The following is a 22,173-nucleotide window of genomic DNA, read 5'->3' as shown; positions in this document are numbered from 1 at the left end:
TCTCTTAACCTACCCAACTGCAATTAAATTGTCACAGTTAAGATTAGAGGTGACAAAAAGATTAAGGTAGTACTGCTGGAACAGCAGTCCTCACTAGGAGATATCATAAAGTAAAATAAAAAATAAAAAGAGTAGATGGGGAAAGCGGGTTTAAAAAAACAAGAAAAAAACTTCCTTCACGCTTGTGGTTTTATTCTACAACATTTCCTGCTTACCATCAATGCTTTTAAAGTCCAACAGATAGCTGCGATTGTCAACCTGATAAAGCTGCAAACTCATTTTCACGTAATTTCCCGTCACTGGATTCTTTCTGCGGACTCTAAGATGATAGGCATTCACCACCTAAAACATGTAATTGTCTTTCAGGAAAAATGGGTTTATGGCACAGGAGAAACAGTCTTTTTTCTTTCTTTCTTTTTTTGCAATTTCACATTTCAAGAAAACAACTCTGCCTTAAGCATAGGCTGGCAGTGCAATCCTACACAGGTTTGCTCCCAGGTTTGGAGGTCAACTGATGGCATTCCAACAAAGGTTTACTCAAGAGTAGACCCACTGAAATTCATGAACATGACTATGTTAGGTCTACTCAGAATAAACCTTAGTTGACTATTACCCTCAGTGTCCTTTAAGAAAAGAAAATATATTTTCAAAACGCTTCATAACCACCTATCATACCCAGAAATGCTTTTTGTGCAAGGATATCAGATGCAGCCCCTCTTTCCACTTCTGGATAATCAAGGTTAGGTTTGTCTCACCTAATACACATTTGCAGACTGGGGAGGGAGGGCAGGCTGGACCCCAGTCTAGCCTACTTCAGTTCTGTTCTGTGATGACCCATTTATAGCTACTCCAGTTTATAAGAGACCTGCAAATCCTCCCTTCAATACAATGGTTTTGTTCATTCATGGAATTGTCTTTACCTCCTTGTTACGAAGCATGCGTGAGTTCAGATTAGAAAGGCTCAATTAAATACTGTATTTTTCGCCCTATAAGACGCACTTTTCCCCCTCCAAAAATGAAGGGGAAATGTGGGTGCGTCTTATGGGGCGAATGCAGGCTTTCGCTGAAGCCTGGAGAGCGAGAGCGGTAGGTGCGCACCGACCCCTCTCGCTCTCCAGGCTTCGCGGACCTCTCCCCAAGCAGCGGGAATGCTCCCGCTGCTTGGGGAGAGTTGCCGGCATCCCGAAGCCTGCGCGCGCTGATCCCAGCGCCTGCAGGCTTAGCGGATCTCTCCGCAAGCAGCGGGAACGTTCCCGCTGCTTGGGGAGAGTTGCCGGCATCCCGAAGCCTGCGCGCGCTGATCCCAGCGCCTGCAGGCTTCGCGGATCTCTCCGCAAGCAGCGGGAACGTTCCCGCTGCTTGGGGAGAGTTGCCGGCATCCCGAAGCCTGCGCGCGCTGATCCCAGCGCCTGCAGGCTTCGCGGATCTCTCCGCAAGCAGCGGGAACGTTCCCGCTGCTTGGGGAGAGTTGCCGGCATCCCGAAGCCTGCGCGCGCTGATCCCAGCGCGTGCAGGCTTCGCGGATCTCTCCGCAAGCAGCGGGAACCACCGCTGGGCTCCCACGGCTTGCAGAGAGCTGCCTGTTTGCGGGCTGGGGTCGGGGGAAGCTCGGGCTGCCCCAGCCCCGCGCCTGGGGGGGAAATAATTTTTTTCCTTTATTTCCCCCCCAAAAAACTAGGTGCGTCTTATGGGCCGGAGCGTCTTATGGGGCGCAAAATACGGTAAACAAATATTTGGCCCTGAAGTCAGCCCCAAAGCAATCACTTGGATTTGGAAGGTTTCAATAATGTATTTGGTTGGCATGCATATCTGTGGTATGACAAGGTTAAAGCACATAAAGCGTTTAAAAACCATATTGTCAGAAAAGCACTGTTTAATGACTGGATAAGATATAAGGACTTGCTAGAAAATAAAACCCCAAGATGGCTGTCACCAATGGAAGCAAAGGCTCAGAAAAAACTCAATATGGAGGCCAAATGGCCGAAGTATTGGGAAATTCTGGAACAAGAGGGAGACAGATTAAAACTGCAGAGTTTTGAAAAATTAAAAAATAGAGTGCGAGATTGGCTCCATTATTATCAAATAATGGAGGCATATAATTTGGACAAAAAACTAGGCTTCCAGGTGGAAAAATCAAAATTGGAAACAGAATTGTTAGACCCCAAAGTTAAGAATCTGTCAAGAATGTATAACTTGCTGCTGAAATGGAATACTCAGGATGAAACGGTGAAATCTGCTATGATTAAATGGGCACAAGATGTTGGACATAACATTATGATGGCTGACTGGGAACAGTTATGGACCACAGGTATGAAGTTTACAGCATGTAACGCCATAAAAGAGAATCTAATGAAAATGATTTACAGGTGGTACATGACACCAGTCAAGCTTGCAAAAATCTACCATTTGCCCGATAATAAATGCTGGAAATGTAATGAGACTGAAGGTACATTATTTCACCTTTGGTGGACATGCCCAAGGATTAAGAATTTCTGGGAGATGATTTATAATGAAATGAAAAAGGTATTTAAATATACCTTCCTGAAGAAACCAGAGGCCTTTCTCCTGGGCATGGTCGGCCAACTGGTGCCAAAGAAGGATAGAACTTTCTTTATGTATGCCACAACAGCAGCAAGAATACTTTAAGCAAAGCATTGGAAGGCACAAGATCTACCCACCCGGGAAGAATGGAAGATGAAGCTGATGGACTACATGGAATTGGCAGAAATGACTGGCAGAATCCGAGACCAGGGAGAAGAGTCGGTGGAAGAAGATTGGAAAAAATTCAAAGTATATTTACAGAAATATTGCAAAATTAATGAATGTTAGAAGGATGCTGGAATGAAGTTATATGGCTTTAGCAGAAATGTTATAAAGAATTAAGTAAAAATAGATTGTTAATGGACCAAAGTGGAAAATTTAAGGTTAGATTGTGTTAAGATAAATTATAGAACAAAATTTGAGAAAGATGGAAAGGATTTGCTGAAATAGCTAATTGAACTAGAATACAAAAAAGGGAGGTGTGAGGAGGTCGATGAAACAAGTAAATGAAAGGTAAAGACACGGAAATATTGGATGTGTTTTTAAATGTTTTTGTTTTTCTGGTTGTTTTGCTGTATTGTTTTTTTGTTTTTGTTTTTGATGTATTGTAAGGTATTGTTCTGTTTTGTTTAACTTTTTATTGTTTCTTTCTTCTTTCTTCTGTAACTTTCAAACCTCTAATAAATATCATTTTTTAAAAAAAGAAGAAGCAATCACTTGGTTAAATAAGCCTATATGAATAACGGGCCCTAACTACAGACACAGACTTTTAAGTTTTCCAGTAACGCAGCACACGGTATTACTACAAAACGAACAGAAAGGAAGTACACTGGTGCCTCGCAAGACGAAAAGAATCCGTTCTGTGATTCTCTTCGTCTAGCGGTTTTTTCGTCTTGCGAAGCAAGCCCATTGATGGATTAGCAGATTAGCGCTATTAGCGGCTTATCTGCTGATCGGATCAGCTGATAAGCGGCTTAGCGGCTTAGAAAAAGGGGGGAGGGAAAAAAACCAGCAGGAACTCGCAAGACATTGTCGTCTTGCGAAGCAAGCCCATAGGAAATTCGTTTTGCGAAGCACCTCCAAAACGGAAAACTCTTTCGTCTAGCGAGTCTTCCGTCTTGCAAGGCATTTGTCTTGCGGGGCACCACTGTAAAATGCCAGTTCGATCAAGGTGCTCCCTTCTGGGTGACTTTGATTGTGTGTAGGTAGACAATGGAGTCTCGCCTGCTGGCCCCTCCCCACTGCCCCTTCCCCATCACAGAGGATGGAGCCTATACACATGCACCCAGATCCCCCTTTAGAAACATTTCTCTCCATCACACCACACTGTTCAGATTGGGCACGAACCTCAGGGGTGTAGCTAGCAGGCTTTCTATTCAGAAAGTCCAAACTGGGCTCCTGCATCGTACGCTAAACCCTTGTTATGTTCAGGCACGAATGGATAACCTGCAACCCTTCGAATGTAGTTGAACTATAAATCCCCTAAGCCCCTGCCAGCATAGCAGGGTCCTTAATGTGCTAGTTAACCCATCCCACTCTCTGATGCTGGTTCTTAGTTTTAAAAGAGGTGTTCTCTGAGGGGAAGGCATTCCTGGAAAAGCTCAGGCATGGAACACGGCAGGCTGTTATAGACTCTTTTCCACCTGCTCCATTCCTTCCTGTGTTTTTCTTCTAAATATCCTTCATGGAAACTCTTCTCAAGCCTTCTTCCCTCCATCATGAAAGGGAGAGTTTTCAACATGAGGAGTCAGGTAATCAGAGCAGCAGTCCTAGTCCCGCCATCCATAATATAATATATAATAATATTTATTATTTATACCCCGCCCATCTGGCTGAGTTTCCCCAGCCACTCTGGGCGGCTCCCAATCGAGTGTTAAAAACAATACAGCATTAAATATTAAAAACTTCCCTAAACAGGGCTGCCTTCAGATGTCTTTTAAAAATAGGATAGTTGCTTATTTCCTTGACATCTGATGGGAGGGCGTTCCACAGGGTGGGCACCACTACCAAGAAGGCCCTCTGTCTGGTTCCCTGTAACTTCACTTCTCGCAATGAGGGAACCACCAGAAGGCCCTCGGCGTTGGACCTCATTGTCCGGGCAGAACGATGGGGGTTAAAACAACTACAAGCTTCTCTCCTATTGGGCTTCTAGTTAGGAGCGCTATGTATTAGTGAACGAGAAAACCAACTGTACAAATGTGGAAACTGGCATTGACCACATTATTGGGGGGGGGGTCCCATGGGCTATTTCTATAAGCAACAGGTTTCTAGTCATTATGGCTCTCACAACAGACAACGTATGGGACAGCTGAATTGCGATGATTAGGAGGCAAGGTTTTCTCTACCTACGTAGTTCTGTGCCCTAACAATGACTAGAAGTATTATTCCAAATAAGCAAATTGTTAGATTATTTCAAAATAAGCAAAGACATGCAATTTTGGCTTCGTTTTAAAATGTATAGGTCACATAATTCTCTTTCCTTGGCATGGAATGTTGGTTCAGTTTGTACAGGATATTGGAAGCAATCCTATGTACACGTACCTGGGAGTGAGCCCAACTGAAGACAGTGAGACTTACTTTCAAGCATACATACAGAGGATTCGCTGAACATTTATTCATTTTAGAACACCTGTACCTTGCTTTTCTCATTCAGCAACAGGCAAAGCAGCCAAGAGAAACAAAGAATCAAAATGCACACAACAAAACGTAATAAAGGCGATAACAAAACAGCAGCAGCAGGGAAATAATCAACATCTAAGCAAGCAGAACAGGCAAGGAGCACAGGTTCCTTAAATTAAAATTTGTATGTATTTATCTTTGGTGCATACGCGGTTTGTTTTTTAAGCAGCTGCTTCAGTAAACATATCGAATGTAGCATATGTCAGTAAGCAAGGCAGCAGAAGACTGCATTTCCATTTCTTACTGAGGACTTGAAGTTAAATAAGAACAACGAAAGAAAGTGAATCTAATGATGCTTCAACACTAATTCTTGCTCATAAATCACTAGCTCAAAAAGGTGGGGTGGAGGCATACACAGGAAAACAGAAAACCTCACAAAGATAATCATTAATCCTCAAGATCAAGCTCACCCCCCCCCCAAATGTGGCTGGAAGTGACTGACATTAAGATTGTGAAATGAAGGCACCTTATGTACAGGGAAATACTGTGGAAACCAGCAACTACCACAATTCTGTGGCAAAAAGAAGACTCAGCTACTACCAAGTTATTTAAGACAGATGTAAGGGAACAATATTGCATTTTCACCTCTGACCATACAGTTCTTGGATACCATGTAGAAATAACATCTATTTATTAGGAGCTTTCAGTAAGATTATTTACCCAGAAGGGAATTAGCTACTATAATTAGAAATGTGGAGCTCCTGTTATCCCTACCACTGTGCAAGGCAGAATTATCTGCCTATCCTCAAGCTTAGGAAGCTTAAAAAAGAAAGTATGTTTTGTCCCCCGCCCCCTTTAGGTCAGTAATTAAAAATATACATTATTTAACCGCTTTGAAGGTGCTAATATTCACAAAGAGGATGATGTGAGAGTAAGCTAATAATAATTAACGATGAGACGTGGTGAATACTATCATGGCCATTAGAAGACTGTTCATCAGTGCAATTCTAACTCCCAGGTGCTGATGGCTGGAAGAGGCCAGAATGGCTTTCGGATGCTTCACTGCCAGCCACTGAACCAGAGATTCCAGCTGTGCTGGGCAGAAAGCTGCAGACAGCAGTTGTCCCAGTGGTGGTGAGGCAGCCAGATCCAAAGTCCTGCACAGACCCAGAGGGGACCTAACCTCAGGCCCCTCTGCTGCACCAGCCTGGGTCAGAAGTACAGAGAAAGTAAGAAAATGAAAAACCATGTGTGTGTGTGTAGGCCTTCCACCTTGGGCAGCATGAGCTAGAAAGGCTTGGGTTGCAGTGGTAGATCTGCAGCTCCACTTCTCCTCCTCAACCCCATTTAGGATTGCTATGCCTGTTATTATTGATACAGCTGGGGACCTGGAGAGTGCCTACTTGCCCATGTTCTGATAGTTGCTGGAGGCCCTCTTCCAGGTGTCCCCACCACCAGGCGAGGCAGGTGGTCACTGGGCCTCCTTGTTTGTCATGCCCCAGTCCTGAAACTGCCTCCCTGGGCAGTCTGGCCTGGTCCCTATTCTGCTGTCCTTTCTGCACCAGGCGAAGACCTTTACACTCTACCAGGCTGCGAACCTTTTAACTCTGATTGAATCTCCCTGTTCACTTTATCCACTGTTTAAATTCCTTAAATATTTCTTGTGCATTTTATTTGCCCTGTTCTCTTGATCTAAGCTGCTCTGAGAATTATTATATTGAGGGGTCAGCATTTGAATGCATTAGCAAATACATAAACAAAGCCAGTTAACTGAGAACTTACCGGAGGTATTAATTAATTAATTAATGCATTATTAAATATTATTAATAATGCATCAATGCACAATTAATTAATGCACTGCTTAATCTGAATGTCATTTAATGCCAAAATAGGCTTCTAAGTTGTTTACAAAGTATTAAAAAACCTGGTATGCAGATAGTAAAATATAAACTTCCATTATCAAACGTTGAATAGCATTCAAAGAATTCGTATTCCTTACCTTCCACTCAAAATCTAGCAGTTTCATAGCACGGTACACTTCAGCCATGATGTCATAAGGCCTGCTTTGACTCCGTATTCCTAAATGCCACTTGGCTTTTTTCACAGTCAACGGCTTTGGCTTAGTGGTATTCAGTGCATCCAAGGGACACTTTCCTTTGGGAGTATCTGCTATGAGAGGAGGCATCCGTTCCGGGTGGGGCTTCACCCCCGGAGGGATGTGCATAGTGTCATCCATGAAAGAGCCAGTGGGAGGGCTGGAAGCAAGGTAGAACTCACTGGCTTGGTTCATGATTCTCCGATTGTCAATAATAAGGTGATAAGCAACTGCAAGCTGGTCTTGAGGATCCCCACTGTACAAGCTGGTCATCACCTCTGACTCAGTGCACTCGAATTTTTCACAAACTTCCCGCACGGCATCGTCGTCGATAACATTGGCGTCGTAAGAAGGATCCTCTGGAAACAAGTAACTGGGCAGTTCTTGTTTGAACCACTCGTGTTCTCTAAAAGAAATCGTTTCTCTAATGAATAATAATACTGTTTATGCAACATCCTAGATCTGACTCATCATAAAAGACCAAGCATGGCACTAAAATGTTAAATGGTAAGTGTCAAGCTGGTGTATGTATTCCTGTTTAACCCTTCTGAGTTCAAAGGGCTGAGGTTTCGAAATGCACTCCTCTGAGAAACTACGGACCCCGAGAGTTTAGCAGGAGTAAAACAAGCTGATTAAAGGAGGAACTATAAATTATTTGTCCCTTACAGCACATGGTGTAGTGACCGATGTGCTATAAGGGACAAAGCAGTCTCAACAACATTCTTTAGTCATATACTACACTGCATGTTCTCACAATGGCACCCAAGGCTTCAGGATATGGCATTCCTGGTGATATTGGGATGAGCTGGAAACAGAAGATGAAAGACACACAGACAATGCTATGGTGGGTTGTAATTTTGGACCATATATATAGTTTGACATGTACTGCTTAGTTGAGGGATTTTGGCCATCCTTGTGACACTTCTGATTATTCAAATGCTATGTGTATCTCTTGCTATTTCAACAACTGAGGTTGCATTAGGTGATGTTTCATCTTGCTTTCTCCCAGTCACTCCTTATGAAATATTGTAAAGAACATAGCAATAAAGAGAACGTAGCAATAATGTAAGCTGGTTAGATTAGATGTTTTCCAAACTGTCAGCTCCATTCCCTGTTCAGCCAATTTCCTTTTTTTAAAAAAATTATTATTTCTAAAGGACATATTGGCTGATTTTCTCTGATGATCTTCTCAGAGATCATCAAAAAAATATTAGTATGGAACGAGTTATAATTTTGGCACCAGACCTTACCGGATGTCCTTGATAGTTGCTCGTTTGAGTGGATCCACCTGCAGCATGTGCATAAGGAGGGTGGCAACTGAGCGGTTGAGGTATTCGGGAATGTAGAAGACACCTCCACGGATCTTTTTAAAGAGGGTTGGGACATGCTCATCATCAAAAGGAAGAGTCCCACAGAGGAGAGCATAGAGAATAACACCACAGCTCCAGATATCAACCTCTGGGCCAGCATACAATCTGAACAAAAGGAAGGTGCCATTAACCAGTTCCTTAAGACATTGCAGTATCTTGCCTGAAGTTCCAAAGGACACCCTAAGTAGCTGGGAGAGGGAAAAAGGAAGCAATGCTAAACAGTCGCCTTGAATCCAAGTGACAACTGGAAGAGCATCTGATTACAATAACATCCTCCCTGAACTTATTTCATAGCCTGTTCATCATACTGGAACTGCTCAAGCCTCTTCTCTTTGATTGCTCTCCCCTACATTCTCCAAAAATCCTTAACATTTCTCTCGAGTGTTGCTTAGAAGTGTCCACTCTCTTTGGACTTGCCTTGGTGCAGTCAACAGAAATAACCTCGGTGGTCAATTCCTGGTATCTACTTTAAATCCTTTTGGTGCTATTGTTTCTTGCTTAAAAACAAACTGTGCAGCCAGTAGGACAGAATGCTGCCATACGAACACTACCTAAGCACATATAAATGACCACGAACTACTCAGCTATATGAATGAATCCCATGTCAAAACCATGCCTCTGATCAAAAGGGTATCCATTGGTCTTTAATGTTCTACCTTCCAGAGATGACTTCTGGTGCTGCATAGTTGGGCGAGCCACAGCTGGTTCGCAGGAATTCGCCATCTGACATCATGTTGGACAGTCCTAAAAGGTTGTGGAGGGGAGAGAGAAAGAGAGACTCATTTGTTGACATTGCTAGAAGAGAGAGAAGGGTGTTTGTGTGTGAAATAGCAAGGGAGGCAGAAGGGAAAGATATAGATTAAAAAATTTAAAAAGGCTCTTAGAACTGTGTTGCATTATTTGCTTAAGAAACAATTCCTTACAGGTAGAAAGGTCTTTGTAAAGATCTACTTCAAACTGAAAACTAGATTCTCAAAGCTTATTCTAAGCATTTCCCCTGGAGAGAATTCAATGGACCATCTTTCCTCAGGTTCCTTCATCTAGGTTACTGAAGAGCTGGAGTAAACTCTGTGCAATGGAGGCCCAGAGAGGGAAGGCATCTGTACGCCCCAAGGGGAAGAGAGGAGGACCTCATGTTTCTATATGTCTAGCATGAAGCTGAATATCAGTGCTATACATTCAGTCCTGTCCTGTCTGCTTTAAGGGGCAGTATTATGGTCAATGGGACAAAAATAAATAAATGAAACCTGATAGTATAAGAAGCCACACGGAACTGCATGAAATATTGAGAGGAAATGTTAAAAGTGGCAAAGATCCAAAATAATTTTGTAAATGATTTCTATTATACATCTATAATCACACTGACAACACCATAACAAGAAAAGCCTGCTTTCCCTAGAGGTGATAAGTGAATGTATGAATTGTATTGTTTCAGTCTGCAGGTGAAGGTTCATATGGCTGAGTGTTCCACCATATAAGATAAAGAAAAAGATGTAGAAAACTAGATGCCAGGGAAATGGCAAGGCTAGGACCCTTCTCCCTGAAATCAACTTATTATGTGCCAGGATTTTTTAAAAACTTTCAGTATGGAGAAGCATCCAGTTATGTAAGCGTCCACCTTCAGGTTTAATACTCAGTGAAGACGAGACTAATGTTTTCAACTTGGGAAGTTTTTCACAGTAGCAAAGAAACTGCTAATGGTGATGAAAACTGATGCTGGGTTCTTTGAAGGATGTTAGCCCTGAGACAGTTCAGCAATTGGCATAGAGCTGGTCACATTTCTGGAATGCTGCTGGGGTCACATACCAAAATCAGCTATCTTGGCATTCATGTTTGCATCCAGCAGCACATTCTCTGGTTTCAGGTCTCTGTGAACTACCATATGCCGATGACAGTAATCTACAGCTGACAGAATTTGCTGGAAAAGACGCCTGGCTTCGTGCTCTTCAACCTAGAAAAACGCACAGGAAGGGAAACAAGGCTCAATGTTTTTTGTCCTGAAAGGATACTCAGTGAGGCAGAATGTGCCCCCTTAATGGGCCACAAGAGACAGAATTACAGTAAGCAACACTAAGCAAACAAGTAAACAGAGGCGAGCCATCCCAAGGAGACATTCCATTGCACTATTCTCTTATAATTAAGTGTGTCAAATAAGTGTGCCTTTAAGCTTTAAAACTGTGCTGCTTTGACCAATCAATTGTTCAGCTCTGAAAAATTTCTCTGCTACAGATTGCAGCCCATGGCAGTAATTTTCCAAAGGCCTCTGCAAACTGAAGAAACTAGATTGCCCTTGTTACTTTTGCCTTCTACTCCTTGACTGCACCCAATTTGGAAAAACCAAACATGGGGGCCAGAGACAGCAAAGTAGAAGGCCCTGCCTCTTCATCTCACACTTTTGAAATCAGGACTGACCTCTAAGGGTGCCCATACTTGGGCATCGGCCAAAGCCCAAGACTTGGCCCTGCTGTTGCTCCTCTCCACTGCTGCAACTGGTTTGTTTACTTTTCGTTTTGGACGGGAGGGGGATGAGGAAATAAGTGATGGTGACAGTAATAATTAGGATCAGCAGGTGCTGCCACCTGCTTGCTAGCTCTTTTACTGGCAAGTCAGCAAAGTGTGGAGGACAAAGCCCACTCAAGGAAACTTGCCCAGGCTAGAACCTTAAACCTAAAGCCAGCACAGTTTAAGATCCACTCCCCCCCCCCCTGGCTATTGGGAATGGATCCACAGTAGAATGAAATAGGAATGTGCCAGAGTGGGGTCACATTTTCACCTAGTCCCACAGCTCCATAATGTACTAGTGTTGTTGAAATGAGCCTCATGGTCCCCTGCCCCTATCCCTCATGCATATGAGGAGAGCACCAACTAACTACAGTTTCCTGTCATGCCTGAACTTGAGAAACTATGGTTTATTCAAACTACGGTCTGTTAACAAAGCGGGATATCATATCATGGTATGATCCTGGTTTGTTTAAACTAAACACAGAACAAGTCACAGTTCCTTCAGTTCAGACATCACAAACTAAAGCAAAAGTAGAAGTTTTTAATCTCTTCTTCTTTGTGCATATCTTAAGAGAAAGAGAGTAGAATGAGCTATACCAGACCAAGTGAGAGAGATCATATTTTTTATGGCACCTACCAGGACCAGATTTAGGTTTGATGAGGCCCTAAGCTAGGGCCCTTTATATGTCCAGCTGTCCTTTGTAAACAACAAATTGTCACTTTTTGTGTTTAATATATTATATATGGTAATTTATGGACCTAATAGGTATCTAAAACCATTTGCACATGTTGCCACGCAACCAGTCCATGCAGAATGTAGGCACCCTATATATAGAAATGACCAAACCAGTGATATTTTAGGGAGCAGGCTAGCAGGCGGGGCCCATTACTTACAACATAGGAGCCTACACAACACAAAACACTGTTGCTGTATATAGGTTTTATTTTATTTGGTTTTTTATCTTATATTTTGGAAATGTACATCCAATTGTTGTTGTTTTTCCTTTAATTTTTTTTTTGGGGGGGGGCCCAAGAGAGTGGGGCCCTAAGCTATAGCTTGTTTAGCTTATACGTAAATCCGGCACTGGGACCTACCGATGCACCCCACAAGGAAAACAACCCTAGGACAACAAGGACTATTCCAGGCTAGACCCTTCCTGGTGTCCTAGTTTTTATACTTGCAGGAAAGTCCCACCCCCCAATTAGAGAGCATTCAAAAATGGCACCCCTAGCTGCAGTCTCAGTCTGCAAGATCCTAGCAGTTGTTGTGAAACAGCCTGAGTTGACTAGGTCTGTTAATAGAAACACTATTTTTAAACTGAATTTAGGCCATTAATGGATGCGCCTCACCACTTAATCATAGTGGTAAAACAATGGTAATGATAGTACATACTTAACATTTTACATATTTCTATAACAAGTATAATTATATAGCAGATTATAATATCCTCTCAATAAATTATGAACAAGGGATCAAATTAGGAAATATTATGACTACAGAGTACAAAAATTCAAATACTGAATTTTATGCAGTCCAAGTGGTGAGGTGACAATCACATAGCATGCAGCAGAGAGCATTTCAATTCTGCTAATAGCTTCCGAAGGATTAAAGAAAAAATAGATATGAGATCCTCTCTAACCTGTGAATTGGCGCTATGGAAAGAGCACAATCCTAAGCATGTCTATTCAGAACTAAGTCCTGCTGAGTTAAAATAGACTTATGTACATGTGTACAGGAGTGCAATCAAAATCTGTTTATTATTACTGCTTTTGCATAGAATTTAGATTCTATGTTTTAAAAAGCATTTAATAATTTCTATTTCAGGGAAAATCTGGGCAGCAAAAATAAAACACTGTTCAACCATGAATTGTGCTGATTGGCTGTAAAATGTAAATTTACAGAGGCAAGCACTTCTGTCTTGTTTCTGAGCTTGAACTATCACCTACACTCTAGGAAATTCTGTGGCTTATTGTCTTTTCTGGGCAATTATATAGTAAACTGATAGTTATCACTAAATTATACTGCAACGGCAAATAAATGCTCAGCATCGTCTGAAACGGCTGTTCTACTAATCCAATGTCACCCAAAAAACTGCACCACCATTACAAGCACACATGTCAGAACATATTTAGGATTGGATCACTATCACCAAACTGCTTTCATTTGCCAGAACGCATTCAAATATAAAGAGCCAGGAAGCTGCTACTGGTTATTGCCTTGCTTCTTATATGTTTATTCAAATGATATGCAGTTCAAGGCAAGATGGAGCAGCAAAATGTTTGCACTCTAAGACTGTGTAGGACACTGCAGTGCCATCAGGCCAGTTGCAAGTCATTCCAGATAGGTCTGTGATGAAGCCAGTTCTATTTTTGGCCTTAATAACCTGAAAAAGAACCCTCATTTAGCAAAGATATTATAGATCGGTAGAATTCACTTCCCTCCTGCCCACACATTTATCCTTAATGGAAAAAGTCACTTACATGTCCATGTTTACAGATGTAATCAAACAATTCCCCACCAGACACATATTCCATTACCATGAAAAAATCTGTTGGTGTGCTGATGACCTGGTACCTAACAAAAAGACACACAAAAATTATGTTGTTTTTTATCTGCATCTTTTTCAATAGTGAGACAAGAGCTAGTGCTTACTTAATCTTACTAAACTAACATTTTCCTTAAAATTAGCACTTCACGCATAATTGCTTTCCACTTCTTAAGGTGAATTTTATTATATTCTTTATGATAAAAGCAGATATAAACTGTTTCTGGGCTCTGACGGATTTACCTTTCTTCTTCCATAAGCTTATTGAATCTCTTGGAATCTTTGCACAATAATTATACCTCACTTATGACTAACCCTCTTTTCAAATTTCCATTGTGGCTACAGATGTTCAAGAATGTTTGAAAAGATGGGAGATAATACTCAGACTCGAGTAATATGGTAAAACTGAATCGTAGTGGCAAGAGGATAGGGAAGTCCAAGTATAATAGTCAAAATATTTTACTTTTCAGAAATCCATTTTTGCACAGAACCACAATATCCCAGAGAGTGAAATGCACATCTAACAAGAAGACTCAGTTGCTTCGCCCAAGAAATTGCTCAAATGCGCATCAAATCCTTCCATAAAATCCAGGAATTTACTTCAAATCCATCAGCTAGTCCAAGTTTTATTTCTGTTCCTCAGTGAGCACAGAGTATAATCCAGCCATTGTATGTTACTATCACAAGCTGCCAGATGATGAGATGAACGTTTTACAACAATATTTTATAACATTCCCTCTACTCTAATCTGGTAGTCATAAATTAACAGAATCCCAATAGAGATCCTGCTTACTATGGTTCAGAAAAGCAAAGGCTGTAGTTCTAAGTATAAGTAAAGGTAAAGGGACCCCTGACCATTAGGTCCAGTTGTGGCCGACTCGGGTTGCGGCGCTCATCTTGCTTTATTGGCCGAGGGAGCCGGCGTACAGCTTCCGGGTCATGTGGCCAGCAGGACTAAGCCGCTTCTGGCGAACCAGAGCAGAGCACAGAAACGCTGTTTACCTTCCCGCTGGAGCGGTACCTATTTATCTACTTGCACTTTGACGTGCTTTCGAACTGCTAGGTTGGCAAGAGCAGGGACCGAGCAACAGGAGCTCACCCCGTCACGGGGATTCGAACCGCCGACCTTCTGATTGGCAAGTCCTAGGCTATGTGGTTTAACCCACAGTGCCACCCGTGTCTAGGAAGTAAACTCAGTGGAGTTCAGTGGAATTTACTCCAGAATAAATGTGCCTGGAATTGCATTGCAGGTTACCTTTGAAAATATTAATTCAACACACGGTAAAGTAACAGGAGCACACAGGGTCCCTGAGAGCAGTATCCCCATTTCATGCAACATACAACAATGGGAGTAGTGGCAGCAATACTTACAATTTAATAATATGGGGGTGTCGGAAAAGCTTCAGATTTTGGATTTCTCGTTTGATCTTCCCAACCACATCCAAACTGCGAATTTTTTGCCTATTTAAAATTTTGACCGCTACTTTGTGCCGTGTGAGCTGGTGTTCTCCAACTAAAAGAAAGAAAGAAAAGTTTCATGTTTTATTGAAGTACGTATAATGTATACTGGATAATAATGAGAGTCATGAGGGGGTATTTGGCCCTGAACAGAAACAAAAATAACAAAAGGTAATAATATAATTTTAAGTCTAAGGTGAAACGTTCTTCCCACCCCAATTTCATCATCCTCTTCGTAGGTTGTGAAGAAGGATGTTAGCTGCCAGTGATTTAATTTTTTATTTTTATTTTTGCCAACAAGGGCAAATGGTTCACTCCAGTGGGCAAATATGCTCCCACTGCAGTTGAAAGCCACTTTCTCTCTTTTCTCACAAGACACAAATTTGAGATCAGAAATGGCAATACTGTATTTCAACCTCACAGAATATGTGTCTGTGACATTAGAGTGGCCATCTTGGGGGGCAAAGGAACTTTAAAGGGAGACTTCAACTTGAAACAGTTGGATTACAATGCATCAAGAGTTCAGTGCTATTATTTATGGACTGGATTAAGACAAAGGATTTTTTTTTTTTTTTAGTAAAGTCATGTGTTAATTGGCTTACAAATGCCAGCATGTCTGAATTAACATTTTATGAATCACTGCTGCTAATTACATAATTATCACTGTCTGTGCTTTTCTGCACTTCATTTCCTCTGACCTTACTGTTTACAGCCCTCCCCGCAAACATATCTGTAACTCAGAAAAGTGTGTGTCATGTTGCAAGAGACCAACGTGGCCACCCCCTCTGGAAACGAAAAACAAACAAACGGGAGTTTTACAGAACGTCCCAAGCTGTAAGGTTCTAGCAGAAGCCATTATGCTTGTTACAGCAAACAATGAAATGCCATTTAGGATACAATTCACTGAACTCTCACACAGCTTTGCATTCTAATTTAAAAGTCATGGAATGTTAAAACTAGGCAAGAGACTATCTGTGACAGTGACTGTGGCCCCGACTAAAGAACGGAGCAGAGTGGTAAAAGCAGTAGCTGTATAGGGTGAGCAAGTCGCTATTATTAGCAGAGATAAGAGCAGTCTGAAATTCTTTCCTCAATATGAGTGTTCTAAAAATAAAGTGCTTTGCCACACTTCCAAATAAAAACACTTGGGCTTGTTTCCTTTTTATGTACTCGGCTAGGCTAGGAAATATTAACAGGATGCTATGCTCTTCATCGCACAAGTGTATTTATTTATTTTACAGATCAACCATATTTTTATCCTGCCCTAATAATGAAGTAAACTACAAAGCGTAGATTAAAATCCATATAACAAAAAGGTTTCAGCAACAAGAAATAAATGAATCAGGTTTTAGATTTAAAAATCAAGCGGTTACATTTTTTTTTCACCTGTCACCAAAAAGACTGCAAGCCTCTCTGCAGAGAGCATTCCACAGCTGGGGTACCACTGAAAAGGGGTTTTTTATCTAGCTATATGACCTATGGAGCAGTGAGCATTTATTCTGATTTGTTTGCAGGGAGGCTAGACAAAGGTACATGAAGGTAGCATTATCCACCCTTTCTAATGCATTTCCCCATCGCATTCCTTTTTGCAAGAAGTCTGATATTTGGGGAGGAGGGTTTGTTTCACAAAGGCACTAAATGAAACCAACCATAACTCTGCAACATGAATATGCCCGTATATGGTTGGATCCCACTTGACAATGGGTGCCTCTAGTGAAAATCTATGCCTCTATCTCGACCTTTCTCTGGCAAACATAAACCCTAGGAAATGTTCCCAACCGATTGCTGTGAAACAACAGGAGGGCTACATAAGAATTATCATTCCTTTTCCTGTTATGGAAATTCACTCTGCTCCATATCCCTCGATTGCCTGCTGCAGCCACTATGCGGTTTCATAAACAGCCAAACACAGAGTGAAACCAAGTCCTTCAATATGTTTCTGTGCAAACTTGAGGTATTTGCTTCAGCAAAATGGGTGCTCATCATATAGCTTTTCACGCTTTGGGTGACTAAGTGTGAAAGTGGATTTGGCTTTTGTGCTTTATGCAGCTGCATAAAGGGGGGGGATCTTTTCTTACCATTGCTGCAATATGATGCAGATGCCAAACACAAACACTAAAACATGCAGGGCCATGTCAGCTTTAGCATCTGGTTACCCCTTCATATTCCAGGTTGTAACTATGCTCCCAGGATCCTAGAAAACCCATGTTTGGCAACTTTTGTTCCAGCACCCTATTGCAGTGCCACAGCCAAAAAAATATGGGCCACAAATTAGTCTAGTAACAGTTATCCTAGTTTGATCATTCCTATACCTCTAGCAGCAGCTTGTTCTGCATACATTAGCAGGTGATAATGCGTTCATCTTGAGCCTCTAAAAATCTTTACCTGCGACTTCCTGAATGCTACGTTTGTATTGTACAGGAGCAAAGCATGACATGTTTCCTGACAACTGTACTGCTAATATTTTGCTCTGGGAGATGAAACAACAAAGATGCCAGCTGTATATACACATGCATGAAATAATCTGGGCCTTAGAAGTAGTGGCAACAGCACTCACTGAGTTCACAGCTTGCTCCTGCAGCTGAACTCACACACATTACACGTTCTTTTGAGGATGCAGCTAAGGCTTGTGTTTTTATACATGGGGAGGGGGCAGAGTGAGGGCCTAATCATCCCTTGATATTTTAGGGAATAACTGAGTGGGAAAGAGACTAAGCACATGATAGCAATGCTGGTGATCACTGAGCGAATGGGTGATAGCCAACATTAGTCATACTCAAAGTAGACCTATTGAAATCTGCAAGCAAATTACTTAAACCTATTGGATTTCAGCGGGACTACTCTATAACTAAGGCTGAATATCACCCAGCGGGTATGAAACATCCTTGAAATTGGAATTTTCTCTCTGCTATTTCTGTCAGAAGGAAGTCTATCATCTTATGCCAGTGTGGTGTAATGGTTAGAGTATTGGGCTACGACCCGGGAGAGCAGGGTTCGAATCCCCACTCAGCCATGAAGCTCACTGTGTGACCTTGGGCCAGTCACCATCCCATGGTCTAGCCTACCTCACAGGGTTGTTGTGAGGACGAAATGGGCGGGAGGGAACCACATACACCACCTTAAGATCCTTGGAAGATAAAAGGTAGTACTGTATATAAATGTAATAAATAAATGCTTATCTGGCAGCTCCCAGATCAACAATGTACTGGTAATTATGTTCCAATGGGACAAAGTCCCAGTTGTCCGCTTTGGTGACCACTTTAGGACAGTGTTTCCCAACCTTTTTTGGGCAACGGCACACCTGTTTAATGAAAAAAATCTCGCGGCACACCACCATTACAGCCCCGTGACGTCAGCGCGCAGCGTCACGCCGGGAGGGACGCACGAAAGTGAAAGTTTTTAATTTTTTCCCCTCCCCCTTGCCGGGGAACCTCCAAGCTTTGGGGGTGGGGGGTAGGAGGCAGCAGAGCGAGGGACTGAGGGACGGCGGCAGCTGAGGCGGCGGCGGCTGTTGTGGTGGTGGCGGCGATAGCGGGCGGAGGAGGGGGCGGCGGCGGGAGTTGCTGCTGCTGTTGTTGCTGCTGCTGCCCGGACATGCCGGCCTCCTCCTCCTCCGCTGTCTCGCGCTCCTCCCTTTTGCACGCGCTGCCCCGCCGCTCGGCACCACCACCGCGGAGCCGCCCCCGGCTCGACGCGGATCCTCGCCGCCGCCGCCTCTCACCGCCCGACTCACCCGCCTCCCTCCCACGGCACACCAGCCGATGTCTCACGGCACACTAGTGTGCCGCGGAACACCGGTTGGGAAACACTGCTTTAGGATGATCTATTCTACAACCTGCTGTAGTTCACACAGAACATTTGCTAAACTCCAAACCAGCAAAGCAAACAAACCAAAGTATTAAGCTGCAACTGAGTAGCCCATCTTTCATTTGTTATCAATAAAAAAACTACATGTGTCTGTTTGTGGTTTTCTTAGTGCCGATACATTAATAATTAATAATAAACAAGTCTGCTTTGTAATCCATCGTTTGCTTACAGCAAGGAACTGATACAGAGATATTATTGTTTCGCTCCCTTGGGACTTGTTAAGCCGACTTGAATGTCTTAAGAGATGCAGGCAAGAGAGACAGTGTTATTTGTTGCGTAGTGCGGTAACTCAGGTTCCTAATATAACCATGAAGCAGAGGCACAACAACTCCCTATGATACACTATTTAACACATTACTGGGTGTGTGTGTGTACGCATCTGTGTTTTAATTAAATGGTATAAGGCAGGAATTCTGAAAGACAGTATTTCCCTCTGAGTAGGTCTACTCAGAGGGTGACCTTAGCAACATTATAGGAAATGGTTCAGCTCAATTATTACAATGGTCCTTAAGAAAGTTAGATACTAGCTACTGTGTGCTGCACCCTAACCTTTCACACCCACTAAAAAACAGGTTTTTTCAACCTTGCAAATAAGCCCATTAAAGTTACTAGCCCTAAAAAATGTTTTACTAGCCCACCCACATTAGTAGTCTGTAGCACACCAATGAATGATGACAACAACAATCCTATACATATTTATTTAAGACTAAGCCTCACTGAGCTCAGTGGGACTCATTTCTGAGTAAAATATGCATAGGATCAGACTGTTAAGGGGAAAAGAATAAAAATAATTTCCTGCTTGGGATCAAATCTTGCTCCCTACAAGCAACTTGGCAAGTGGCAGTTGACAAGCCTGGACTTTATTTTGCAATGATTGGGATATGATTTGGGTAGAGTATGACAGATGGGAGGGTCTGTGTGATTAAGAAATCAGTGTGGTTCTGGACTTAAACTGAGGAATCTCCGGTTCAATCCTCACGCAGCGACTGAGTGGCCTTGGGCAGTTCACTACTTTTCCACTTCAAGCTTTTTGCGACGATAAAATGGGTAGAATGAGCCATGATTGTCTCCTGAGCACCTTAAAAAAATTGCATTAACTTCATGCCAACCTTGGAAAAAATACTTCACGATGTGAAGATTCTCCATGGATTTGCAAAGAATCAGACTCATGTATGAATGACATTTTCTGCCAGCCAACACTGGAAAATATCTCACAAATATCTCACAACAACAACTTCATAAATAGTAATAATAATAGCAATAGCTTCTAATAGCTTAGCATCTCTTCCTGAATTAGCCTCTTTGGTGATAAAACAAGATTTTGTGGACTACAGTTCACTTCAGCTTTAACACCTCAAAGTCTGTTGAATTTATAACAGCATAAGCTTTCATGAAGTCCAGTTCATTTCAACTGATGATGCCATAATTAAACTGTTAGCCAAGAGTTTTGTGACCTAACACAGCTATTCCTCTTGAAACTGTTTCTTTGGTGACAGCATGCCCATGAAGTTTATTCTAAAAGGCTACTTCAGGGCAGCCAAAGACCAAGGTGATGTGAGCTGAAGATGTCCAATGTTGTTGCACCTTGTGTAAATGCTGGAGGGAGCAAGATGTGTACATCCCAGAGCAGCCAAAGGCAGGGCTCACAATGCATTGCACATCTTACAGGAAGGAAGGGAGGAAAGGCTGTGTGATTCATCAACTGGAGGCCAAACAGTGTGGGTAACCGCATTCGGCTTGCACACATTTTGCCTCTATTTATCCCCTCCTGTCCTTTCCACAGTGTCACGTTCCCTTCTCATCAGGGCAGAGACCCCTCTCCCGGACACTTTTATTTTGCTAAAGCATATATACACAGCTCATGTGTACTGTCGGCGCTGACTGAAAGAGAAAAGAGGAAGGTATGTGTGCTGGATGCTTGCCAGGTGCTCCCAATTTCAAGCCCAGAGCTTTTTGTCTTCTAACGCTAGGAGAACTTCCAAATACCTCAGTTGGTAGAGCATGAGATGCTTAATCTCAGCGTTGGCCAAAAGATTCTTGCATTTCAAGGGGCTGGACAAGATGACCCTCGTGGTCCCTTCCAATTCTACAATTCATGATTCTTAGAAAAAGACCCTCTCTAAGCCCCTGTCATCATTCCCCAGCATCCTATTGTGGGGTTTCTGAAGGCAGCGGGGGAGGAGAGTGCAAAGGTGTTTATGGGAGGAGCTGAGGGGAAATTGCTGGACTAGGTGCCCAGCTGAATGGAGGGTCAGATGGAAATGTAAAGCAGGGGTGCCAACTTGAATGAAATATTGGGGGGGGGGGCAGGTAAGCCCTGCCACACATAACTGTTCACATTCCATGACATAATTGATCACATATACACGTGTGTGTGTGTGTGAATGGCATTACCAGGGGTGCCAACTTGACTAAAATATTGGGGGGCCCAGGTAAGCCCCATGTAACCGATCCCATGACATGGATGCCATTTGAAGGGCAATGCCCATGAACTTTGAAACGGGAGTGAGTTGGCTCCTATGCCAGTGGCTGCCTCAGATAAAAAGGGATATACTGTGGGGTGGGGGGCACCGGGGTGGGGGAGGTGTTCGCTTCAGGGGGTGGGGAGGGGGCTCTGGGGAGGAAAGGTGCAGGATGGAGACGGAGGGATAACTGAGCGCGGGGCTGTCGCCTGGTGCCTGCGGCGCGTGTGCGTATATGGGGGGGGGGGTGCGCGCTGCGCCTTGGAGAGGCGCTTCCTCGCGCGCGCGCTCCATCTCTCTCCCTCCCCTCCTCGGCTGCAGCCCCGAGCCCGCCCCTCCCGCGCCCCATACTCAGCTCTTGACTTTGCCGAAGGTGCCGACCCCCAGCGTGTCCCCCAGCACGTAGTGGCCGATCTTCACCCGCCCGTCGTGCTTCTGCGGCTGCTTCTCAGCCATCTTCGCTCGGCGCTGCCGCCGCCGCCGCCGGCCGGGCCGGACCACAATGCAGCAGGGCAGGGCAGGGCCGGGAGGGGAGGCGAGGCGAGGCGGAGGCAGGCAGGCTGGCAGGCAGGCAGGCGCGCGGAGAGGGAGGGCAGGAGAGGGAGGGGGCCAGGTAAGGGACGGGGGGCGCTGAGCTTCTGGAGGCGCCGGGTGGCCCCCAAGGGAAGGAACTTATTCTATAAAATAGCATCGAAAGGGCTCGTGCCGGAAGG

At 43.4% G+C, this 22,173-nt stretch overlaps 1 protein-coding gene across 2 annotated transcripts in view; it reads right to left on the bottom strand.

Annotated features, from left to right (window-relative positions):
• The window catches only part of PRKAA2 (protein kinase AMP-activated catalytic subunit alpha 2), a 67,187-nt gene extending 45,222 nt beyond the window's left edge, over positions 1–21,965 (bottom strand). For both annotated transcript variants that reach the window (XM_081196893.1, XM_081196892.1), the window contains exons 1-8: positions 21,817–21,965; positions 15,045–15,186; positions 13,609–13,702; positions 10,432–10,576; positions 9,282–9,369; positions 8,506–8,730; positions 7,160–7,661; positions 216–342 (exon numbers count right to left, since the gene is read on the bottom strand). In XM_081196893.1, the coding sequence (XP_081053019.1) occupies positions 216–342; positions 7,160–7,661; positions 8,506–8,730; positions 9,282–9,369; positions 10,432–10,576; positions 13,609–13,702; positions 15,045–15,186; positions 21,817–21,916 (1,423 nt within the window). In that variant the 5' untranslated portion in view covers positions 21,917–21,965. The remainder of the gene's footprint in view (positions 1–215; positions 343–7,159; positions 7,662–8,505; positions 8,731–9,281; positions 9,370–10,431; positions 10,577–13,608; positions 13,703–15,044; positions 15,187–21,816) is intronic.
• Between the last annotated feature and the right edge of the window lie 208 nt (positions 21,966–22,173).

The sequence above is a fragment of the Podarcis bocagei genome (genome assembly GCF_964188305.1).
Source record: "Podarcis bocagei genome assembly, chromosome: 5".
Lineage (NCBI taxonomy): Eukaryota > Metazoa > Chordata > Lepidosauria > Squamata > Lacertidae > Podarcis > Podarcis bocagei.
The sequence above is the reverse complement of the archived record's forward strand: the minus strand, read 5'-3'. Positions and strand labels throughout refer to the sequence as shown.